At 53.1% G+C, this 17,199-nt stretch overlaps 7 protein-coding genes across 7 annotated transcripts; 4 read left to right on the forward strand and 3 right to left on the reverse strand.

Moving 5' to 3' along the window:
* Window positions 1–524: 524 nt before the first annotated feature.
* Window positions 525–2,733, reverse strand: AB675_3108 (Endopolyphosphatase; the record flags this gene model as incomplete). Its single annotated transcript, XM_018143133.1, has 2 exons — window positions 525–2,524; window positions 2,574–2,733. The coding sequence occupies 2 exons, from the start codon at window positions 2,731–2,733 to the stop codon at window positions 525–527; spliced, it is 2,160 nt and encodes a 719-aa protein (XP_017997909.1).
* A 724-nt stretch (window positions 2,734–3,457) lies between these two features.
* On the reverse strand, window positions 3,458–5,362 carry AB675_3109 (Pyrimidine pathway regulatory protein 1; the record flags this gene model as incomplete). The annotated part of the gene is made up of 1 exon (XM_018143134.1): window positions 3,458–5,362. One exon carries the CDS (start codon window positions 5,360–5,362, stop codon window positions 3,458–3,460), a length of 1,905 nt encoding a protein of 634 aa, XP_017997783.1.
* A 1,025-nt stretch (window positions 5,363–6,387) lies between these two features.
* AB675_3110 (Positive regulator of purine utilization) lies at window positions 6,388–8,472 on the forward strand (the record flags this gene model as incomplete). The annotated part of the gene is made up of 1 exon (XM_018143136.1): window positions 6,388–8,472. One exon carries the CDS (start codon window positions 6,388–6,390, stop codon window positions 8,470–8,472), a length of 2,085 nt encoding a protein of 694 aa, XP_017997945.1.
* Window positions 8,473–9,908: 1,436 nt separating this feature from the next.
* AB675_3111 (uncharacterized protein) lies at window positions 9,909–10,988 on the forward strand (the record flags this gene model as incomplete). Its single annotated transcript, XM_018143137.1, has 1 exon — window positions 9,909–10,988. The coding sequence occupies one exon, from the start codon at window positions 9,909–9,911 to the stop codon at window positions 10,986–10,988; it is 1,080 nt and encodes a 359-aa protein (XP_017997889.1).
* Window positions 10,989–11,250: 262 nt separating this feature from the next.
* Window positions 11,251–12,729, forward strand: AB675_3112 (Non-specific lipid-transfer protein; the record flags this gene model as incomplete). The annotated part of the gene is made up of 3 exons (XM_018143138.1): window positions 11,251–11,413; window positions 11,466–11,793; window positions 11,841–12,729. 3 exons carry the CDS (start codon window positions 11,251–11,253, stop codon window positions 12,727–12,729), a joined length of 1,380 nt encoding a protein of 459 aa, XP_017997815.1.
* A 298-nt stretch (window positions 12,730–13,027) lies between these two features.
* Window positions 13,028–14,063, forward strand: AB675_3113 (uncharacterized protein; the record flags this gene model as incomplete). The annotated part of the gene is made up of 2 exons (XM_018143139.1): window positions 13,028–13,774; window positions 13,827–14,063. 2 exons carry the CDS (start codon window positions 13,028–13,030, stop codon window positions 14,061–14,063), a joined length of 984 nt encoding a protein of 327 aa, XP_017997949.1.
* A 1,669-nt stretch (window positions 14,064–15,732) lies between these two features.
* Window positions 15,733–16,893, reverse strand: AB675_3114 (putative endo-1,3(4)-beta-glucanase; the record flags this gene model as incomplete). The annotated part of the gene is made up of 2 exons (XM_018143140.1): window positions 15,733–16,449; window positions 16,504–16,893. 2 exons carry the CDS (start codon window positions 16,891–16,893, stop codon window positions 15,733–15,735), a joined length of 1,107 nt encoding a protein of 368 aa, XP_017997840.1.
* Between the last annotated feature and the right edge of the window lie 306 nt (window positions 16,894–17,199).

Below are 17,199 nucleotides of genomic sequence, written 5' to 3' on the forward strand. Positions count from 1 at the left end.
ATTGAAGGTGCTGACCTAGCTTACAATTATTGCGTGAGATGATGGGGAGTCCAGCAAGTATATTCACTCACGCTCTCAGCTCCATCTCGGCAGATGTATGTCGCCTTTGCAAGGTCAGTCGCTCGCCTGGCTGTGTTGACGCACAAGCCAACACTGCTATTGCTTGAAGGAACCGTGGGGGGCAGTAAGGAAAGACAGCAAGTGGAAGTAACCTTGGGTAGTCAAGTCTGAAGGTTGCTCATCCGGCGTTGTTCAAGGCCCCCCACACGGATTTGGGGCTTGTCATCCGGTCTGCTGAAGGTTCACGATCTGTGTCAACCGGTCACTGTGAAGTCTAAACCGAATGCACGACAGTCTTGAATTAATGGTCAAAGAGTCTCAGCATTCCTTCCGGTGCTACAGGCTCTGAGGACCAATTAGCACCAGCATGCAGACCTTGTACCCAATGCATAAAGAAACTCAAAGTGCAACAGCACTGTCGCTCAAACAACCCGAAATGCCAATGCCAATTCCATCTGGGGGTGCTACGAGCCAAATATCTCATCAAGCTCATCGTCCGTCATAGTATGCACGTATGCTCGCCGCAAGAACTCCTTCCATAAGTGGTTCTTCATCTTCTTCTTCTTGGCTTTTTTATTCTTCTTCTTTTTGCCGCCCTTTTTCGAGGCGTGCACGTCTTGACTCTCCGACTCGTGGTCGGAGTCGAAATCGGAGTCGTCGACACCAAGATCGGTCCAATCTGCCTCCTCAGCAATGTTGGTGACTGCGTCCGACTCGTCCAGACGCTCGGAGATCTCGACATCGCCGTGTTGAAGCTCCTCGCGTCCTATCCGCTCAGCTAGATGTAGCCAGCTCATCATAGTCAGATCATTCATCTTGTAGTACTTGTCGTGGCTCGTGTTATATTCGAGCTTATAGTCCACTGATGGTCCATTGCCGGGCTTGTGCTTGCCGTTCGAGTTCGCACTCTCTTTGTGCGCGGCGTTGATCTCAGTCAAATTTGCATATAGCTGCTTCCACGAAATAAGTGACAATGCCTGTGGCGAATAGGCTGGTCCAGGGGCTGACGAGGACTTCGGCGGTAGAGGCACAGGAAAATTCGGCTTAGGTGGTCTCTTTGGTTTCTTCTTTTTCTTCTTCCGTCTCTTCTTCTGGACATCCACGTCTTCGGTGTCTCGTCGGCGGCGTTCCGCTCGTAGTGGTTCTTCTGGTGGTATCTCTGTAACATCGTCGAGCTGACCATAGAACACCTCGGCAGGCGTGCCCATAATGTGACTGGCTGGATGTTCACGCTCCATTCCCGTGATGTTGTACTCAATGATGCGAAGGGTAGGAAAGAAGTTGGGCACCACACTAGGTGACACCAACGTCAGACTGAATCTCTCGCCCCATGGTCCTCCAATCTGCTTGTAAAACTTGTCGATCTCTTTCTGTTTCTTCTTCTTGCCACCTTTCCTCTTCCTTCTCTTGACTAGGTCGGCCTCAATGCTCGAATTAAGAGGGTTGTATGAGGCACCTTTTGGTGGTTTCGGCAGTCCGGCCCAAGAGTCGTGCAGCTCGCTCAAGTAGGCCTTCTTTGCGCCCAGTGTGTCGACGGGTGATGTGTCCCTCGCGATGTCAAAGCCCTCCTCTGCCTCGTAATCCTCACTTTCAAGGCCATCAATCTTGAATTTGTACTTAAGCTCAGCCACGTCCTGGAACATGAAGTGATCGACATTCATGTGTCCAAAAATACTCGCAACAATGACATCGCGATACTGCCGTAGCCAAAGAGTGTACTTCTGGAAGCACGTCTCATCCCAGTTCTGCTTGCTCTCTGTTCGCGCTGGGGGCACATGCCCGGTCAGTATAGCCTTCATGCCTCGCTCTCGTATAAACTCTAGTTGGATTCGGAGCCATTCCATGTGTTCGTAGCCCGGTTCGCTCTTAGCGTCACAGCCATCGACCGCGGAGTTGGAATCGAAGAAATAGAGTGAGTTTAAGCTGAATACGGCCAGACGGTTGGGAATGACTTCTGAGAAGTACCAGCCGCCTCTGGCAAAGGAGTGTTTCTGCTCTTGTGGTATGAACCCGCGCCATATATCTTCGAATTCTCTTGTCCATCGGTTGGGCCCTTTTGTGAAGATGTTGTGTGGTAAGATGTCGTTGTTGCCGTATGTTGGGACGATGGGCACGACGAAGCTGTCGAGAGGGTTCTTGGGATCGATTTTGCCCGTCTTTCCGAAGATTCGAACGAATTGGTCGACGGTGTATCGATTGAGGTCAGCGACCTGCTTGCTACTTCGAGGGTAGTCCTCATCATTGTCGTGTCTGGCAGAGTCGCCAGTCCACACAACAAAATCGATGTCGTCTTTGATGTTCTTTTCAATCCAGTCGAAAGTTGCATTTACGAGGGTGAAGGGAGTATCGCAATCGGTCATCTCAGCCCCGAAGTAGCCTGCATCGCCCTTGCCCGCCTTCCCATGGCATGGATGGTCACCGTCTGTTATTGAGTAGGCTTTGTAGAAGGGATCAGGATGGATGTCTGTCGCCCGTCAGTCAGGTGCTGCGATCGCCTGCGTCCCATACTGTACCTGTTATATGTAGGAAGCGTCCTTGCAGCTTCCGTTGGACGCTTCCAGGCTCAACGGGCGACTGAATGATCCGTTGCTGCTGGCCATTCGTGCTTTCGGCTTCCTGGTAGGCCGCAGCGCAGACGGTGAAGAGCAGGAGCTCGCTACTGAAGCGTACCATGGTGGGCTGCTCAGGGCAGGCGTAGTCGTCGATTAATTAGGCTCGCCATACTATCACAGGCCGGCAGGTCTTGCCCACAACTGCACCACAAGCGAACGTATTCCGTGTTTTTTTTTACAACAATATGGCTATACCAATAAATCGTGCCTGGAACTTAAGCGGGATAGCAATGCCGACAGCCTGTAAGGCTACGTCACTGACACCGCCGGCTTCGCTTCGGTCGCTTGGCTCAGGTACAAAGGCCGGGGTACGCCAATAAGGTTGAGCTTGGGATCATGGCTGTGAAATTTCTGGGATGCAAAACAGTTGTCGTCAACAGTGTCGAAAGGCAAGACGCTCGATGGCAGATCAAGGGTGTTCTTTCGTGTATATTTAAATTTAATAATGTCCTCACCACAACCCCGGGTTCAAGCCCCACCTCGACGCGTCGAACACAGCGTAGCACACGAGCAGCTGGACAGTTTTGCGCCAGATTCAGCCAATAGCAAGGCCATCCTGAGCACGTTGACACTCACGTCGGCTGACCAGACCGCATTCATTCTGACAGACTTTGCCCATCCTGTGCCACACTATATGCAGGCAAACCGAGTGTCTGTAGGCGACCAAGCTCACGCGACTCCTTTCTTCTCGTAGTTCTGCTTTATCTCTGCGAGGACTGCATGGGTCACGCGAGCGGGAAACACGCGACTGATCATTTTTGGCGATTCGGTATGTTTTCTGGACGTCAACCATTGCCGCTGCCGAGGAATTGGTAGACACGTCTCGTGCCTCCTGGACTGTAAGCCTTGCCATCTGGATGGTGAAAGAACTGGGCTGGGTCGGTGAAATTCTGCTGCTGCACATGGTATGCCGGGTCAACAGGCTGGAAGTAGGATTCGCGAGTTTGTGTTGGGGACAGCTCGTGCAACTTGTTCGTTAGTCGAGTCGCCAACACCGCAGACTCCTTTTCGAACTGCTCCCGCACCTCTGCGTTATTCCATCGCTGCCTCGCGATATCTAGGACATCTGTGAAGCGCCGAATATTGTCCAGAGCGCGACTGCAACGCGATGCTGCCTCAGCTTCCTGGCTTCGACGCACCAGAAGTTCAAAATCTGACCACATAAGTTTGATGAACTGTCGTGCCACCCAATTGGCTCTCCAGAAGTCAGCGTCCGTGAAAGACGATAAATAGGTTGTATCAAAGGTAATAGGATGAAGTATCTCTGCGAAGCGACAGCAGTGTTCGAAGAGCCTGCGCTTGTCGTCGTCAGACTGTGCTGCGGCTGTGTGTCGCTGATGAGGCGCAAGGACGAGTATGTACGTATACAGTCTTTCTAAGTTGAACAGAGTGAGATGGTTGGAAGGCAGTGAAGAAGGTATGCTTGCGTGCCACTTCTCAATGTCGCTGATAACAGAAGTCATGATGTTCGCAGCTTCTGACGCAGTCCATTCGGTCCGTGAGGCAAATTTGATTGCTTGATAGAAACCAGATTGGATGCGACGAATGTCGAAAGAATGCAAGCACGGCTTTATCGAACGCAGGAAAATGCCAGTGTTACTGGACGATTCGTCCTCGCCGTTCAAGATCGGAAAGGGCACCCCGGGTGCTGAATCATCTGTGAAGCTGAAAGGACGACTCAACGACATTGCGATGGACCGATCCAGACTGTACACGCAGTGGAAGATCCGGCGCCGCATGTTAAGCTCTTCTGGGGATATCTTCGCCTCCGCTGGCAGTTCGCAGTGCAGACCAAGGTCTACCACTAGTCGGGAAGCCATTCCCATCAGGTACCATGTGTCCAGTCTTTCTGGATCTAGCTGGGCATATTGGACCAGGAGCAGCAGTGCTTGCACGCCAGCAATGGACCCGGGCTGCATGACACGCTCTGCAAGCTGCATCGCTGCAGACATGTGTTGTGTGGCAACATGATGGTGCTCATCTCCATATGATCGACTCAGGGAGGCATGGGTGATCGCAAGCACTAGGCGGACGTACCAGAAATCGAGTGCAGAGGCTGCGGAAACTTGAGCATCCTGATATACTCGAGATACAGAGCTCATGAACTCCGTCTCCGAGAAGAAAGGAAGCAATACAAACAATTTGTCGAAGTAGTGTGATGTTGACTGCATGACGGTGTGTCTCGGAGGCAGCTTTGCAGCGGACTGTGTCGAGAAGTCCCTTTTCACAGCCATGGCAAGCAGGATCTTTGCGAATGACATCGAAGACGTAAAGCCATGAAAATCGCGAGATGTTGCGTTGACCGTCAAGAAACCAAAATCGCTAACCAGCTCGTTGACATCTGAAGCCTCTCTGCGCTGAGAACCACTGATCTTTCTGCCTTTGCCTTGACGTGAACCATTGCTGAGTGTGCTGAGCTCGCTGCCTGCCCGGTTGGCATCGACTTTCCGCTGCAGCCTTTCGGCAGCATTTTCCAGGGCCGCAACATAACTCCTCTCGTTACCACGTGCGAACTCCTCGTTGGCACTGGTACAGCTGCTTGTCTTGCCGGACCTCTCACAAGCTGAACACGCCGATATGCCCCAGGTACACTTGATCTTGGACGATCGACATCTCGAGCACGCAGCAACCGGCCGAGACACCCGAAGCGACGGTTCGAGCAGTGACTCAATTGACTCGCCTTTTGGCATCTTTGACGCTCGAATTGCCTAAATTGTGCATGGCGTGGACTGTTGTCGCCGTTTATCCTGCACAATGGATGCTGTGCCGTAAGAGTGAACGGCAGGTCAGCAAGGTAAGCACACTTCTAGTATGATCGTGATGATAGATCCGACGTCCCTCAACCGCCCAGATCATGCCAATTCTTACGTCCCTGTGATACGTACGGCCTGGCGAGTCCGACAATTCGCTTCCGGGGAACGGTTAATAAGGCATGAATGTCCGGAAGCGACATGATCGACAGCGTTTCGGGGCGCCACCATCACCGTTCCAGATGGAGGGGCTCTGCGATACGAAGCCGGAGTTTCGTGGGAGGATAAGGACCACGGTGGGGTTTAACATTTACGGCAGGATTACACCACGCCTCTAACGGCTTTCTTGACTCGAGGCAACCTACATAGCCTGGGCCTGCCCTTCTAGACTTTCTCAGCCAGCCTAAAAGGTCGCGTAGAGGTGAGGAAAGCGCGAACCTCGGGAAAAAGAAAGCGGCATTCGTGATTGATCAGGAATCTCTCGCTGTCGTTGGTCTAACACTGTCATCGCGGGAAATTGGCTCAGCACCACATGTGTGACCTCAGGTCCGTGGTCGTCCCTGATTTATGATGTCGCTGCGCCGTCAAACGCGATTAGCAACCACTGCTTCTCGATGACCGCAACATATGATGGCGGATTGGAGCCAAATGGGCTCACGGCCTCATCGACGAAGATACATCACACTGTGACTGCGTGCGTGCGGTGTCGACAGGTACGGCCTGCATAAGCGCTCGATGCCTACGCATTGCTGACTAGGACGTAGCGGAAAACGAGGTGCGATCCCACGTTGCCACGATGTGAGCCATGCGAGCGCAGCAATGCGCACTGCGAATACTTCGACTCAACAAGGAACAAGGTGATTCCTCGCACGTACATTACATCGTTGCAGGAAACAGTTCGGCGGCTTCAGGATGAACTCAAGACACTTCAGAATGGAGGGACCCAGGAGCCTGATCCAGAAGAGATGGCTAGAGAGGCCGGCCTGGTACAATTCAGCGAGAATGAGGAATGCCGTTTCCTCGGACCCTCTAGCGGCATTGCCATTACTCGATTTGTGATGGATTTTGCCCGCCGAAATGCGACTAGGAAGACTATCAAAGAAGTCGTGTCACAGCAATCAGCACAGGAGATTAAAAACAAATTCGAAAGCGAGAGCAGCAAACCGACATCAAAGGTCTACCCACTCATCAGCTCTGTCGCTGCACCAGATCTGCCAAATCGCGAACTCATGGAGCAACTCGTCAACATCTACATGGTCAAAGCACAGTACATGTCGCCACTTTTACATGAGCCGTCGTTCAAGCAGGAACTCAACAAGGTGTACAACGGAACTACGGACCCAACATTGAATTTCCAAGTACGCATGGTCGTTGCAATCAGCATGCAGAAGTTGGACACGCAGTATGCTGGCCTGGCAGACAGCTACTATCTTGCCGCTCTGCCGTTTCTGACGGGGGCAATACAAAAGAAGGACCTGTCAACCTTGCAATGCTATGCGTTGATCGCCCAGTACTCTCTGCTCACCCCAACCAGAACCGCTGCCTACTGGGTTGTTGGAATGGCAACAAAGCTTTGTCAGGAACTTGGATTCTGCGAAGAATCTACCATAGAGGCGTCTGTGGCTGGCTCGCGGCCCGATTTCCTCGAGGTTGACATGAGAAGACGCCTCTTTTGGATCATCATGTCCATGGAATATGGACTGTCTCACAGTCTCGGTCGTCCTAGCGCCTTTGGTGTCTCGGTCGACAATTTGGACGTCAGGTTCTTTCAGCAGTGTGACGATCGCTTCATCACGCCCGAAGGACTGCTGCCAGGCCATCATCCTATTATGAAGAAGTGCATAGCCATACACTTTCTGAAAATGAGGGTACTCCAAGCCGAGATCCGCAAGACCCTTTACTTAAAGAAACGGCCGACGCCTATCAGTGATCAAGACCCTTGGTTCGCAGATATTTTAAGACGCATTGACGACTGGGTAACAAGTTCGCCCCACAATGACGAGGGAAGTGGTCTCAGTCCAGCCTGGTTCACCGGACGAAAGAATACCATGATTGTCTTCCTGTACCGCCCTTCACCACAGATTCCGAATCCGTCTCTGGATGCAGCCATGAAAGCCTACGATGCTTCTATCTTCAATATTCATCTACAGAAGAAACAGGTCGAAGCACGTCTGATCGACATAACGTGGATCTTTACGCAATCTATCAATATGGCTCTGAACACAGTTTTGTGGTCAATCTCATATGCTGCTGTAAGGCAGCTACACCCTCTACACGAGGTCCGAAGTCACATCGACGCTGCACTTGAGGCCATCAGCATGTGCGCTGACAGGTGGCCGGGAGTTCGATCTGCCGTTCAACTATACGAAAATCTCATCCAAAGCTGTCTGAAAGCTTACGATAGCGACCGCGTTGCTGAGTCGCCTTACTCCGACAACCTATCGTCTGTGCAAGATGTTAGCTCAGCAGTGTCGCAGGTTGCCCAGAGTCCGTCAAGCGTGACGAGTGCCTCGATATATGGCGCACAGTCTCCTCAAACCATGAACGCCCTGCCAGCCACAACCCAGGCGTTGAAAGCCGGCCATCAGGGTGCGAGTATGACAAACATGGGTTTGTCCCCAGCTAGTGCAAGTGGAATGAGTGCGCCACACTCTGCAACTAGTGTGCCTTACTATATGCCCGTGTCAGGCCAGACGACTTCTACAGGAGCAACTCATTACAGTCTCCCGACCTTCGATCCGTTCCAAAGTGCCATGCCGATGGGTGGCAGTGTAGCACAGTGGAATCATCCAGTCACGTCGACTGCGGCCAGTATGGGATTTCCCCAGTCCCCGGACTTTGCGTTCAGCACTCCACCTTGGCTGCCCGCTTTTGGCGATGAGTACTCTCGGTATCTACATCAGGCATATGGGCCTAGCACGAATGAGATGCAGTCTTTAAGCGAACAGCAACAGATGGAGCTCATGCAATCCCTGGAGCACTCCCAGTTACCAGACGTCTCCAACATGGTCAGTGATGCAACAACATATTACACAGTTGGTCTGCCATAAGTTCCAAAGTCATGACGCAGCTACTGCTGATTCTTCGACCATGCTCGTCTCGAGACGTGTTTAACAAGGTCGACCCGCGCGGCGACGTTGTCAGGCAATGAAGACTAGGCATCCAAAGTTTCTTGCAGCACGAGCCTTTGGGGCACTGGAGAGGAAAATTCGGCAAGCAAATGATCTCCAGACCCCTCTGGTACGCTTTCGGCGCAATTCCGATACTTCTCAGCATTTGAGTTGCAACGTTGCTCCGCTGGCTTCAAGTCAACGCCACGATGGGCCGCTGCCCTGCGCCCGGCAGTAATCGGACGCATGCGGATTAGCATCGGCCTTCTGCCGTGTGCTTGATTAACTACATATTACCAGGCACATCTGCTAGGAACTTTGTGCGACCGGTCGGGGCGCTAGGCGTACCTGAGGGCATTTTGGCCGATCCCTGTTTGCCAAGAGATGGTTGCCTGACTAGGTGTTTCGACTGCTCCGCACATTAGGAAACACTGACTGTGTCCTGTATGATCAACATGACTCGAGACAATCGATCGTATGCCGCTGTTTCGCGCCTTTATATTCGTCATGCCATCGAGTGCGTCTAAGAAAAAGCCTCGGTCAAAAGTCCCTGACCCATAGTCGATGGCAGCCCTCGAGGCAGACCATAAGGCACAATCATATCCTACTGCCCCGCAGGCGTTTGCAAGGCAGCCGCTACCGATATGCGACCAACGTGCGAACTTGAGGACGTACTGCGCCACGGCCTCTATGTTCAATTCTGGATCTCGCGCGCTCCAGACCACGCTGTGTGAGCACCCTAACATCGGTTGAATGTGCGGGTGCTGTTTTACGAGGCTATGCGAATCCACTTGTAAAAGTAGCAAAGTAAGAAACAAAGGCATACCTACCTAAGCTGCTTGCATCCTCCCACAGAACTCGATCATCACAGTGGAGCAAACGCCTCACTTCGTTTATTTGCCGGCGGGCTGCTCCATACCAGATCAGATCGCATGGGCAGTGCATCATCAAAACGTGACATCCGGCCCATGTGACACGACAATTAGTTGATCTTTTCTCAAAGAGTTCTCTACCACAATCAAGTTCCGACTACCAACACTACTCGCTCTCGGTCTGGGCAGTCAGCCATCCTCAAGTATCGGACTGTCCCTCGACATCTACATCATCATCGCTCTATTGACAGCAGTAGAAATCGCAATTCCAGGACCATCCCTTGTTCACCGCTGACGATTCATGCCCAAGCTTTGTCGACTGTTTTTGGCGTGACTTATAGGATTACTGGTCTGCTTGGAGCGCATCGTACAACAAATCGACGGGCGGCGTGCAGACGCAGAAAATCGAGTTTGTGTATACAACACTCCTGCCAGCATTCGCTAAGATTCAAGTGACCACGACAGGGCGTCTCGGACCTTGCACGCTGTCTAGAACTTCTGGAAATGGATGTAGTCGGTCAAGGATGTCCCACACCGGGGCCCAGCCCTGGCTTTCTGATGCCGCCTCCAGCCTGGAATGATTTTGGACCTCTGGGCGTACGTTGTGTTCCGGGAGACCAGCATCCTAACTTCAGAGAGGCGGCAAGAGTAGTCTGCGACTACGATTCGGACATATTCGAGCGACTGGAGTATCTGGCTTTGGCCAACTTGCCGATCCGGCTCGAGCTGTCACCAGGACAATTCCTCAACGTTTGCTTCTCTCAGAGTATCTGGTCGAGATTACGCGAACAGCGAGGAGAGACCCTTGATCCTGGCAACGATGGCGATCAAGACATGTCAGGCAGCGAGAGTGTATCTGCACGATGTGTACAGAGTCGTTCTGGTCTGTTAGCGCGCCTTCATCCTCTGCAGTCGCCGACTTTGATGTTACCAGACCCCAGCAGGTCGCCAACTTCTGCTAGTTCGGACAACGCAGAGGCTTCCTCGAGAGGTCGAAGTCCGTCAGTCGCAAGCCAAGGCTCGGACATGAATAGCATACCGCGCACGCGACGAGCCAAGTCCTTCACGGGAAGAGTCTATCGATGCCCCGTCCCTGAACGCGATTGCAAGCACGCGGCTTTTAGCCGGCTGCAGAACTGTAAGAACCATGTTGTACGTGAGCACTCTTGGTTCATCGAAAACCATCCTCACTGGGAAATGCAAATTCAAAATCATTCCGATGCTCAACGTCGAGGGCCAACGTCTCCTCTGAGCGCTCCACATACTCCGGCACAGGAGTATCTTAGCGGGCATGCTGCTGCTGGACCGTCCTTCGCTTCGAGCGCAGTCGGGCTTCCCGCCGAATTCATTGTGCATGGCATCCCACGATTGCAGATTGACGATACTCATGTGATTAGTGAACAACGAAATACTCGAGGGAGGCTCCGCTCGAGATCGGAGGCAACGCCTCAGCAGAGGATAGCTGCTGTGTCTCAGCCTCCTGGAGACAAGTACGGCCTGGCAGAGACGTATGGTGCGTTGCAGCACGTCTGGGATAAGGAGTTCGAGAACTTCGTGAATTGGAATGGCTTTCAAGGTGGATAAACAACTTATGGTCACCATGGAATCCCCGCAAGCCATCTCTAGCGCTCGGCAGCGATATCCGTGAGCCGTAAGCCGACCCAGGTGATGTCTCCGATTGGGTACACCATAAGCATCGGGCCTCGGCTGTGGATGAGGGGACACAACGACTTCCAGCTTACACGACTACCGTTCGCGAAGGCATCTCACATCCTTGAACAACATTATTCACCTCCACGCACTTCACAGTATCTCAAGAACTCTCCTACACACTCGTCGCAACATTATGTCGAAAGGTGCCATCCCCGCATACGTCCTGGGCGTTGGCCTGACCCAGTTCCTGAAGCCTCGCCGTACACGCGAGTACCCGGAGTTGGGCTTCGAGGCAGGAGCAAAGGCAATGATCGACGCAAAGATCACTTTTGACGACGTCGAGACAGGTGTTGCTTGTGAGCTCTGCTATTCGGACACTCTCGGTCTAGGTTGCTGACCAATAGCCAGGCTACTGCTATGGTGACACAACAGCTGGCCAGCGTATCTTCTATCAGTTTGGCATGAATGGCATCCCAATCTATAACACAAACAATGCTTGTGCCACAGGATCGACTGGCCTGAACCTGGCCCGCACATTCGTCCGCAACGGCGCAGCTGACTGCGTTCTTGTCATTGGCTTCGAGCAGATGAGGCCTGGCTCGATCAAGTCGGTCTGGGACGACCGCCCATCACCTATGGGTCTCTCGACGACAATGATGGAGGACATCAACGGCAAGCACGATTCTCCGCGCAACGCACAGTACTTCGGCAATGCTGGTCAGGAGTATATGGACAAGTACTACTGCCGGTCAATACTCATGTCGATTTACTGACTTGTCATAGGTATGGCGCTAAAGCAGAAGACTTCGCTGAGATAGCCCGCATATCGCATGAGCATTCTCAGCGGAACCCGTACGCTCAATTCCAGAACAAGTATACCCTCCAAGAAATCCTCGACTCACCTATGATCCATCCTCCTCTCACCAAACTTCAATGCTCGCCCACATCGGATGGTGCTGGCGCCGCCGTCATTGTCTCACAAGCCTTCCTCGATGCTCGTCCTCACCTCAAGTCCCAAGCAATCCTCATGGCCGGGCAAGCCCTCATGACCGACTCTCCACAGCTCTTCAGCCGCAGCGCCATGGACCTCGTCGGCTTCGACATGACCCGTCGTGCCGCCCGTGCCGCGCTCAAGGAGGCCGGCGTCACTGCCAAGCAAGTCCGTGTTGCCGAGGTCCATGACTGCTTTAGCACCAACGAGCTCCTGCTCTTGGACGGCCTAGAGTTCTGCGACACAGGAAAGGCACACGAGATGGTTCGTGCCGGCGACATCACGTATGGCGGGAAGGGACCGATCATCAACCCTTCCGGAGGACTTATCTCCAAAGGCCACCCTCTCGGCGCCACTGGCCTTGCGCAGTGTGCTGAGCTTGTCTGGCAGCTCCGTGGCTGGGCCAACAACGGTCGCCTCGTGAAGGATACCGATGTCGCTCTGCAGCATAACTTGGGACTCGGTGGTGCGGTCGTGGTCACGGTCTACAAAAGGGCTGATGGACAGAAGAATAAGGAGGTCAGTGATGCCGAAGTCAGCAAGCTTAGTGGGTTGGGATATAATCCGGCGACGAAGGCGAAGTTCGTGACGCCGGAACAGGCTGACAAGGTTCGGAGTAAGAGGACTGCTAACGATTATGCCTTGGGTGATACGAGGGAGAAGTTGCAGGCGAGGTTGTAGTGTGTTTTGAAGCTGCTATGTTCTACACTTCTCACTTCGAGTTGCCATCTCCAGGAGGCTGGGATCTCTCTACTTGCCTCTCAGCGAACTGACTCTGGCCTCAGGTGAGCAGTAGTGAGTCGTCAATACTAAATCAATCATGCTTCCATAGCAACCTGAGACGCTAGTGGTGAGTCACACACTTTCATGCCAGCCCTGCACACTTTCAAATTTCCTTGTTCTGCCGTACCTACACGTTTCTTCTCTTCTCTTACCTTGCTGCCGTTCACAAAACCTGTTGATGGCTTTGAGGTACAGCATGGGCACCTCAAGACCGTCTCCATCAATCGCGATTGGGCACAATGGGGCGCACTCTCTCACGTCTCTCCCTGTTGAAATTCAGCGCCCGATCTACCAATACCTCTTCACCGGCCGGCGATTCAAGCGGTACATCGGACCAACGGACACCAGCTCGAGTTCTCTGATCGTTCTGACAAAGTGGAAGAACGAAAACCGCAAGAAGAACGAGGATGGCACGCTCGTTGCGAACCCAGTCTCGGTCTTCTTTGCTTCCAAGGACTGCTACACCATGGGTCGAGAGGCGCTCTTCAAGCACGGCATCATCGATGCTACAGAAGTCATGATGGCCGTGGATACTTTCAGGCAAAAGCCCCTTTCTCATCCGCTTGTCATGAGCCTCAAGGAGGTTAGACATCTGCACATTGACAAGGACTGTCGTCTTCGCAAGTTCAATGTCTTCGATGGCATGGTACCACACCTCAAATCGCTTCGGGTCAAGAAGCGCCCTTACGACTTTGGATTCGTTTTGGCTAAATTTGAGGATGGCCAGGTGGCAGAAGACGAAGGCCAAGATTTTGCTGAGCGACTGGAGCACGCCTTGAGCGAAGACCTTCGAAACGTTGATCTAGTGTATCTGCTTCGTCATTGGAGTCAGCGTGCTCCTCAGATCCGACTTGTATTCTACTCTCCCAAGATGACGGCGTTGTATGCACACCGCAGCGCGTTTGTGTCTGAGACGAGACGTTTGGGGTATATTGGCGATCTGGTGAGTTTCATATCCCATTTTACGCGAGAGCCTGCTGACAGCTGTGGTGTAGTACGTGGAGGTCGACTTCAGCTCAGGGTTCATACACGCCGTGCCTGGAGACCGCGCTCATGAGGATCGCGAGAGTTGGTCGCTGATTCCATTCGATGTCAGTGCGTTTCTGGCACGGCTGTCTCAAAGCAGGGTATGGCGAATCGCGGTACGAGCAGATGGCGGAGCCAACGCTGAAAAACGCTCGGAGACTGGTAAGACTCTACACAACGCTTGCCAGCGACTCTGCGATAAGTGATGGTGGGGATCTGGTGGTCTGAACACCATAGAGCGGGCGGATTCCCAGTCTCCAGTGGGCTAAGGTGCTGCTTATCGTTCTGGAGGATGTTCAATCGTCGTCTATAGCGGAGATGATCACCTTGGGCACTCTTGGGTGTTTTGATAGCATCAACAGTGCCTTCAGAGAGTGCCTTCAGCGCTGTGCGAACATACCCGGATGATAAGCAGAAGGCCAGAATCCCACCGACCGTCGCGATTGCCTCCGAAGCCCCAAGCCGCTAAGGCAGGCACAGCCCCACCATACTGCACCTGCACAGTGCCTCATTGTCCTGTCGCCTTGTTTCCTGCCGTGTTCCAGAAGTTTTCCTCTCGTGCAACACACATCTTTCAAGTTGCGCCACATTTCAAGGAGAGAACGGATGCGCAGCAATCCTGTCTGTTTGGTATGTCGCACGACAAGATCAAGGCCCGAAAAGTCCATGATGACTTGGCTGGCTGAGAGCCGCTTCTGCCCACTACCCGCCACCGCAAACGCAATGCCTCCACCGGCGGTTTACACCTCCACCTCGCTTGCAACACTGCTGCTGCATTCCACGCGTTATCCTCGGTTTCTCCCGAGTCTTCGAATGATACCTTGCCCTTGGCGTGCACTTGGCCTCCTTTGTGAACGGAGCCAGAACTTCGTCTCCTTTCCGTTATCTCTTTCCGTCCCAGCCATCGGATTACCATTTCCTTTTGTTCTTCTGTCGTGTGCCACATGGTCTGGCTGTACCTTGCACAGATAAACGCGGAGGAAGCGACTCGAGTGCCGGCAGCCTGCATACAAAAAGTCCTTTCCTGAATACGGGTCATGCCCATTGCTCACCGGAGGGCGACAACATCTGACTTTGACAACAACGAATCGACCTCGACATCTTACTCGCCTGGCAAGATCGCCGGGTTCACGTTAATTGTCGTGCTGATCATGCTGGCGACCGGGCTATACTTCTATCGACGGCGACAATGGCGACGGCAAGCTGAGAAGTCGTCGAAGAACTCACGACGGTTCCTGAGAGTGACGTGTGCGCGACTACCGCCGGAACCACCATTACCACCATATGAGCCACGGAGGACGGACAGTAGGAGGTTGTCGCTGGTCGGCCTGAACGGAGAACGCTATGATGAAGGTACGCCAAGGACGCTGCGAAGTCCACCGCCGGCGAGGGTAGCGACGCACCATATGAAAGGTATATGACGGATAGGCCAGCTAGTGACTCACCGCCGGCGTATGTGGAGCAGGAGGAGATGCGGTGGGGACGGTCTGGGTGCTCGAGATGAGAGCATGGGTAGATGAGCTATGATGGGGATGTCACGCCACGTACTGACGAGGAACGAGATCAACGACATCTTGGAGGGGTATGACGACGTACGATGAAGATGTCGCATCCACGTGCGTTGATGAGGGTACAATACACTGGCATGACTTTCACGCACGAACATCCTGGCATTTCTCAAAAGCATTGATTGCGAATCCGAGCGCAGGCGCTACTGGAATAGATATTTGATTCGCAGCCATTTCATTAGCCTTGACGGGACTGCTTCTGAAGCTGCTCATCGATGTTCCAAATCCACTGGGATACTGCTCAACTCTTCTCAGTCATACAAAATCTCGAATTCCACTTCCTGAACATTTCAATTGCACGAGCTCATCAAAGTCCATGTCGCTTCCTCGCGCTTTGCTTGTGACTCTTCACCATCTCCTTGACCGCCGCATCCTCCGCTCCATCATCCTGAAACACCTGCAACGTATTGACCGCCCAATAAGCCTCCCTAAACGCTTCCGGATTATTCGTCACGTAGTCCTCACACGTGGCTGCCAGCTTACTGCACTGCGGATTGCTTGCCCAAACTTTGCCTGCCCACCCGCCGCAGAATGTCGTGTCGAAGACGATCTGCTGCGCCGCGAAGTGCTCGTCGATGGAGAAATCACCTTGGAAGACCGCGCGGGGACGACCCCACGATGGGTTCGGGCTGGGTTGGGAGTTGACGATGTCCGAGGGGAACTTGCCGCGCGGGAAGAACCACATGTTGATTGATGACGAGGTGCGTTGGACAGCGAAGACGCCGCCGCCGTTGGCGTTGAAGTCGGTGCCATAGGTTAGTGGGGATGGGTCGAGAATGGCGCAGCCAGCGTTTTCGTCTTGGTTTGGGGCGTCGATCGCGCAATTTGAAGTGGTGATTTGTCCGGCGAAGAGTGGGGAGAAGGGGTTGTTGTAGCCGCCGTTGTCGGTTGCGTTGTTGGAGCTGCGGCGGACAGGACCAGAGGGCGAGGCGAGCTGGATGGAGGCGGAGGTGTGAAGGGTCATGTAGTTCATCTTTTGGTCGTTCACGCCTTCGATGATGTCGATCTCACCGTCGTACGGCCACTGTGTTTTGTTCAGTATATGAGATTGGAAGGCGGGCGGTTGGGGAACGCTTACGTTGCGACCAACAGTCCAGAAAGCAGGCCAAGTGCCACAGATACCGCCTGGCATGTGCACAATATCGGCTATGAGAAGGAATTTGTCGAATGACTGCTTTGACGTGACTCGCACGGAAGCACGGCCCTGGGGCGCAATCTCGGAAGAATCGACCGCCATGTAAATCGCGTTTGTAGCATTACCGCCATCGAGAAAGCCAGCGATGCCGGTCGCGTTGGCCTCCTGCATGCTCTTGAATACAACGTGGCCATTTGTAGGGTCTGGTTGGGTAAAGAAGTCGAAGCCACGGTAGAAGTTGAGGCCGGAGTAGTCCTGGACGAGTTGATATCGCGCGCTGACCACAGATGCCAAGCCGACCAGCAGCAGGGTGATTTTCTGGGTTTGGACCATGTTTGAGCGGTAGTGGTGTTTTGCTCTTTGAAGACGTTGTAGTCAGGTGTAGAAAGAGTGCTAAATCATCAGAAAGGACGCTCGTTGTTTACCAGATAGTATAGGTAATTATTGTGTTCGTGGGCTGGCGGCAGTGGTTGCGCCGCAACCTGTGCAGCAGATTGCTGCTGGCAAGGGCGAGGTTGTTGAGGCAGGGCCAGCTACCTCAATAAATGAACTCAATGAACTCAATGAATGAGAGTGAAGCAGATATTGCATTAGTGAACGTGAATGTAAGCCATATCCAAGTCAAGAGGAGATATCTTC

The sequence above is a fragment of the Cyphellophora attinorum genome (genome assembly GCF_001299255.1).
Source record: "Cyphellophora attinorum strain CBS 131958 chromosome Unknown Contig21, whole genome shotgun sequence".
NCBI classification, from domain to species: Eukaryota; Fungi; Ascomycota; class Eurotiomycetes; order Chaetothyriales; family Cyphellophoraceae; genus Cyphellophora; species Cyphellophora attinorum.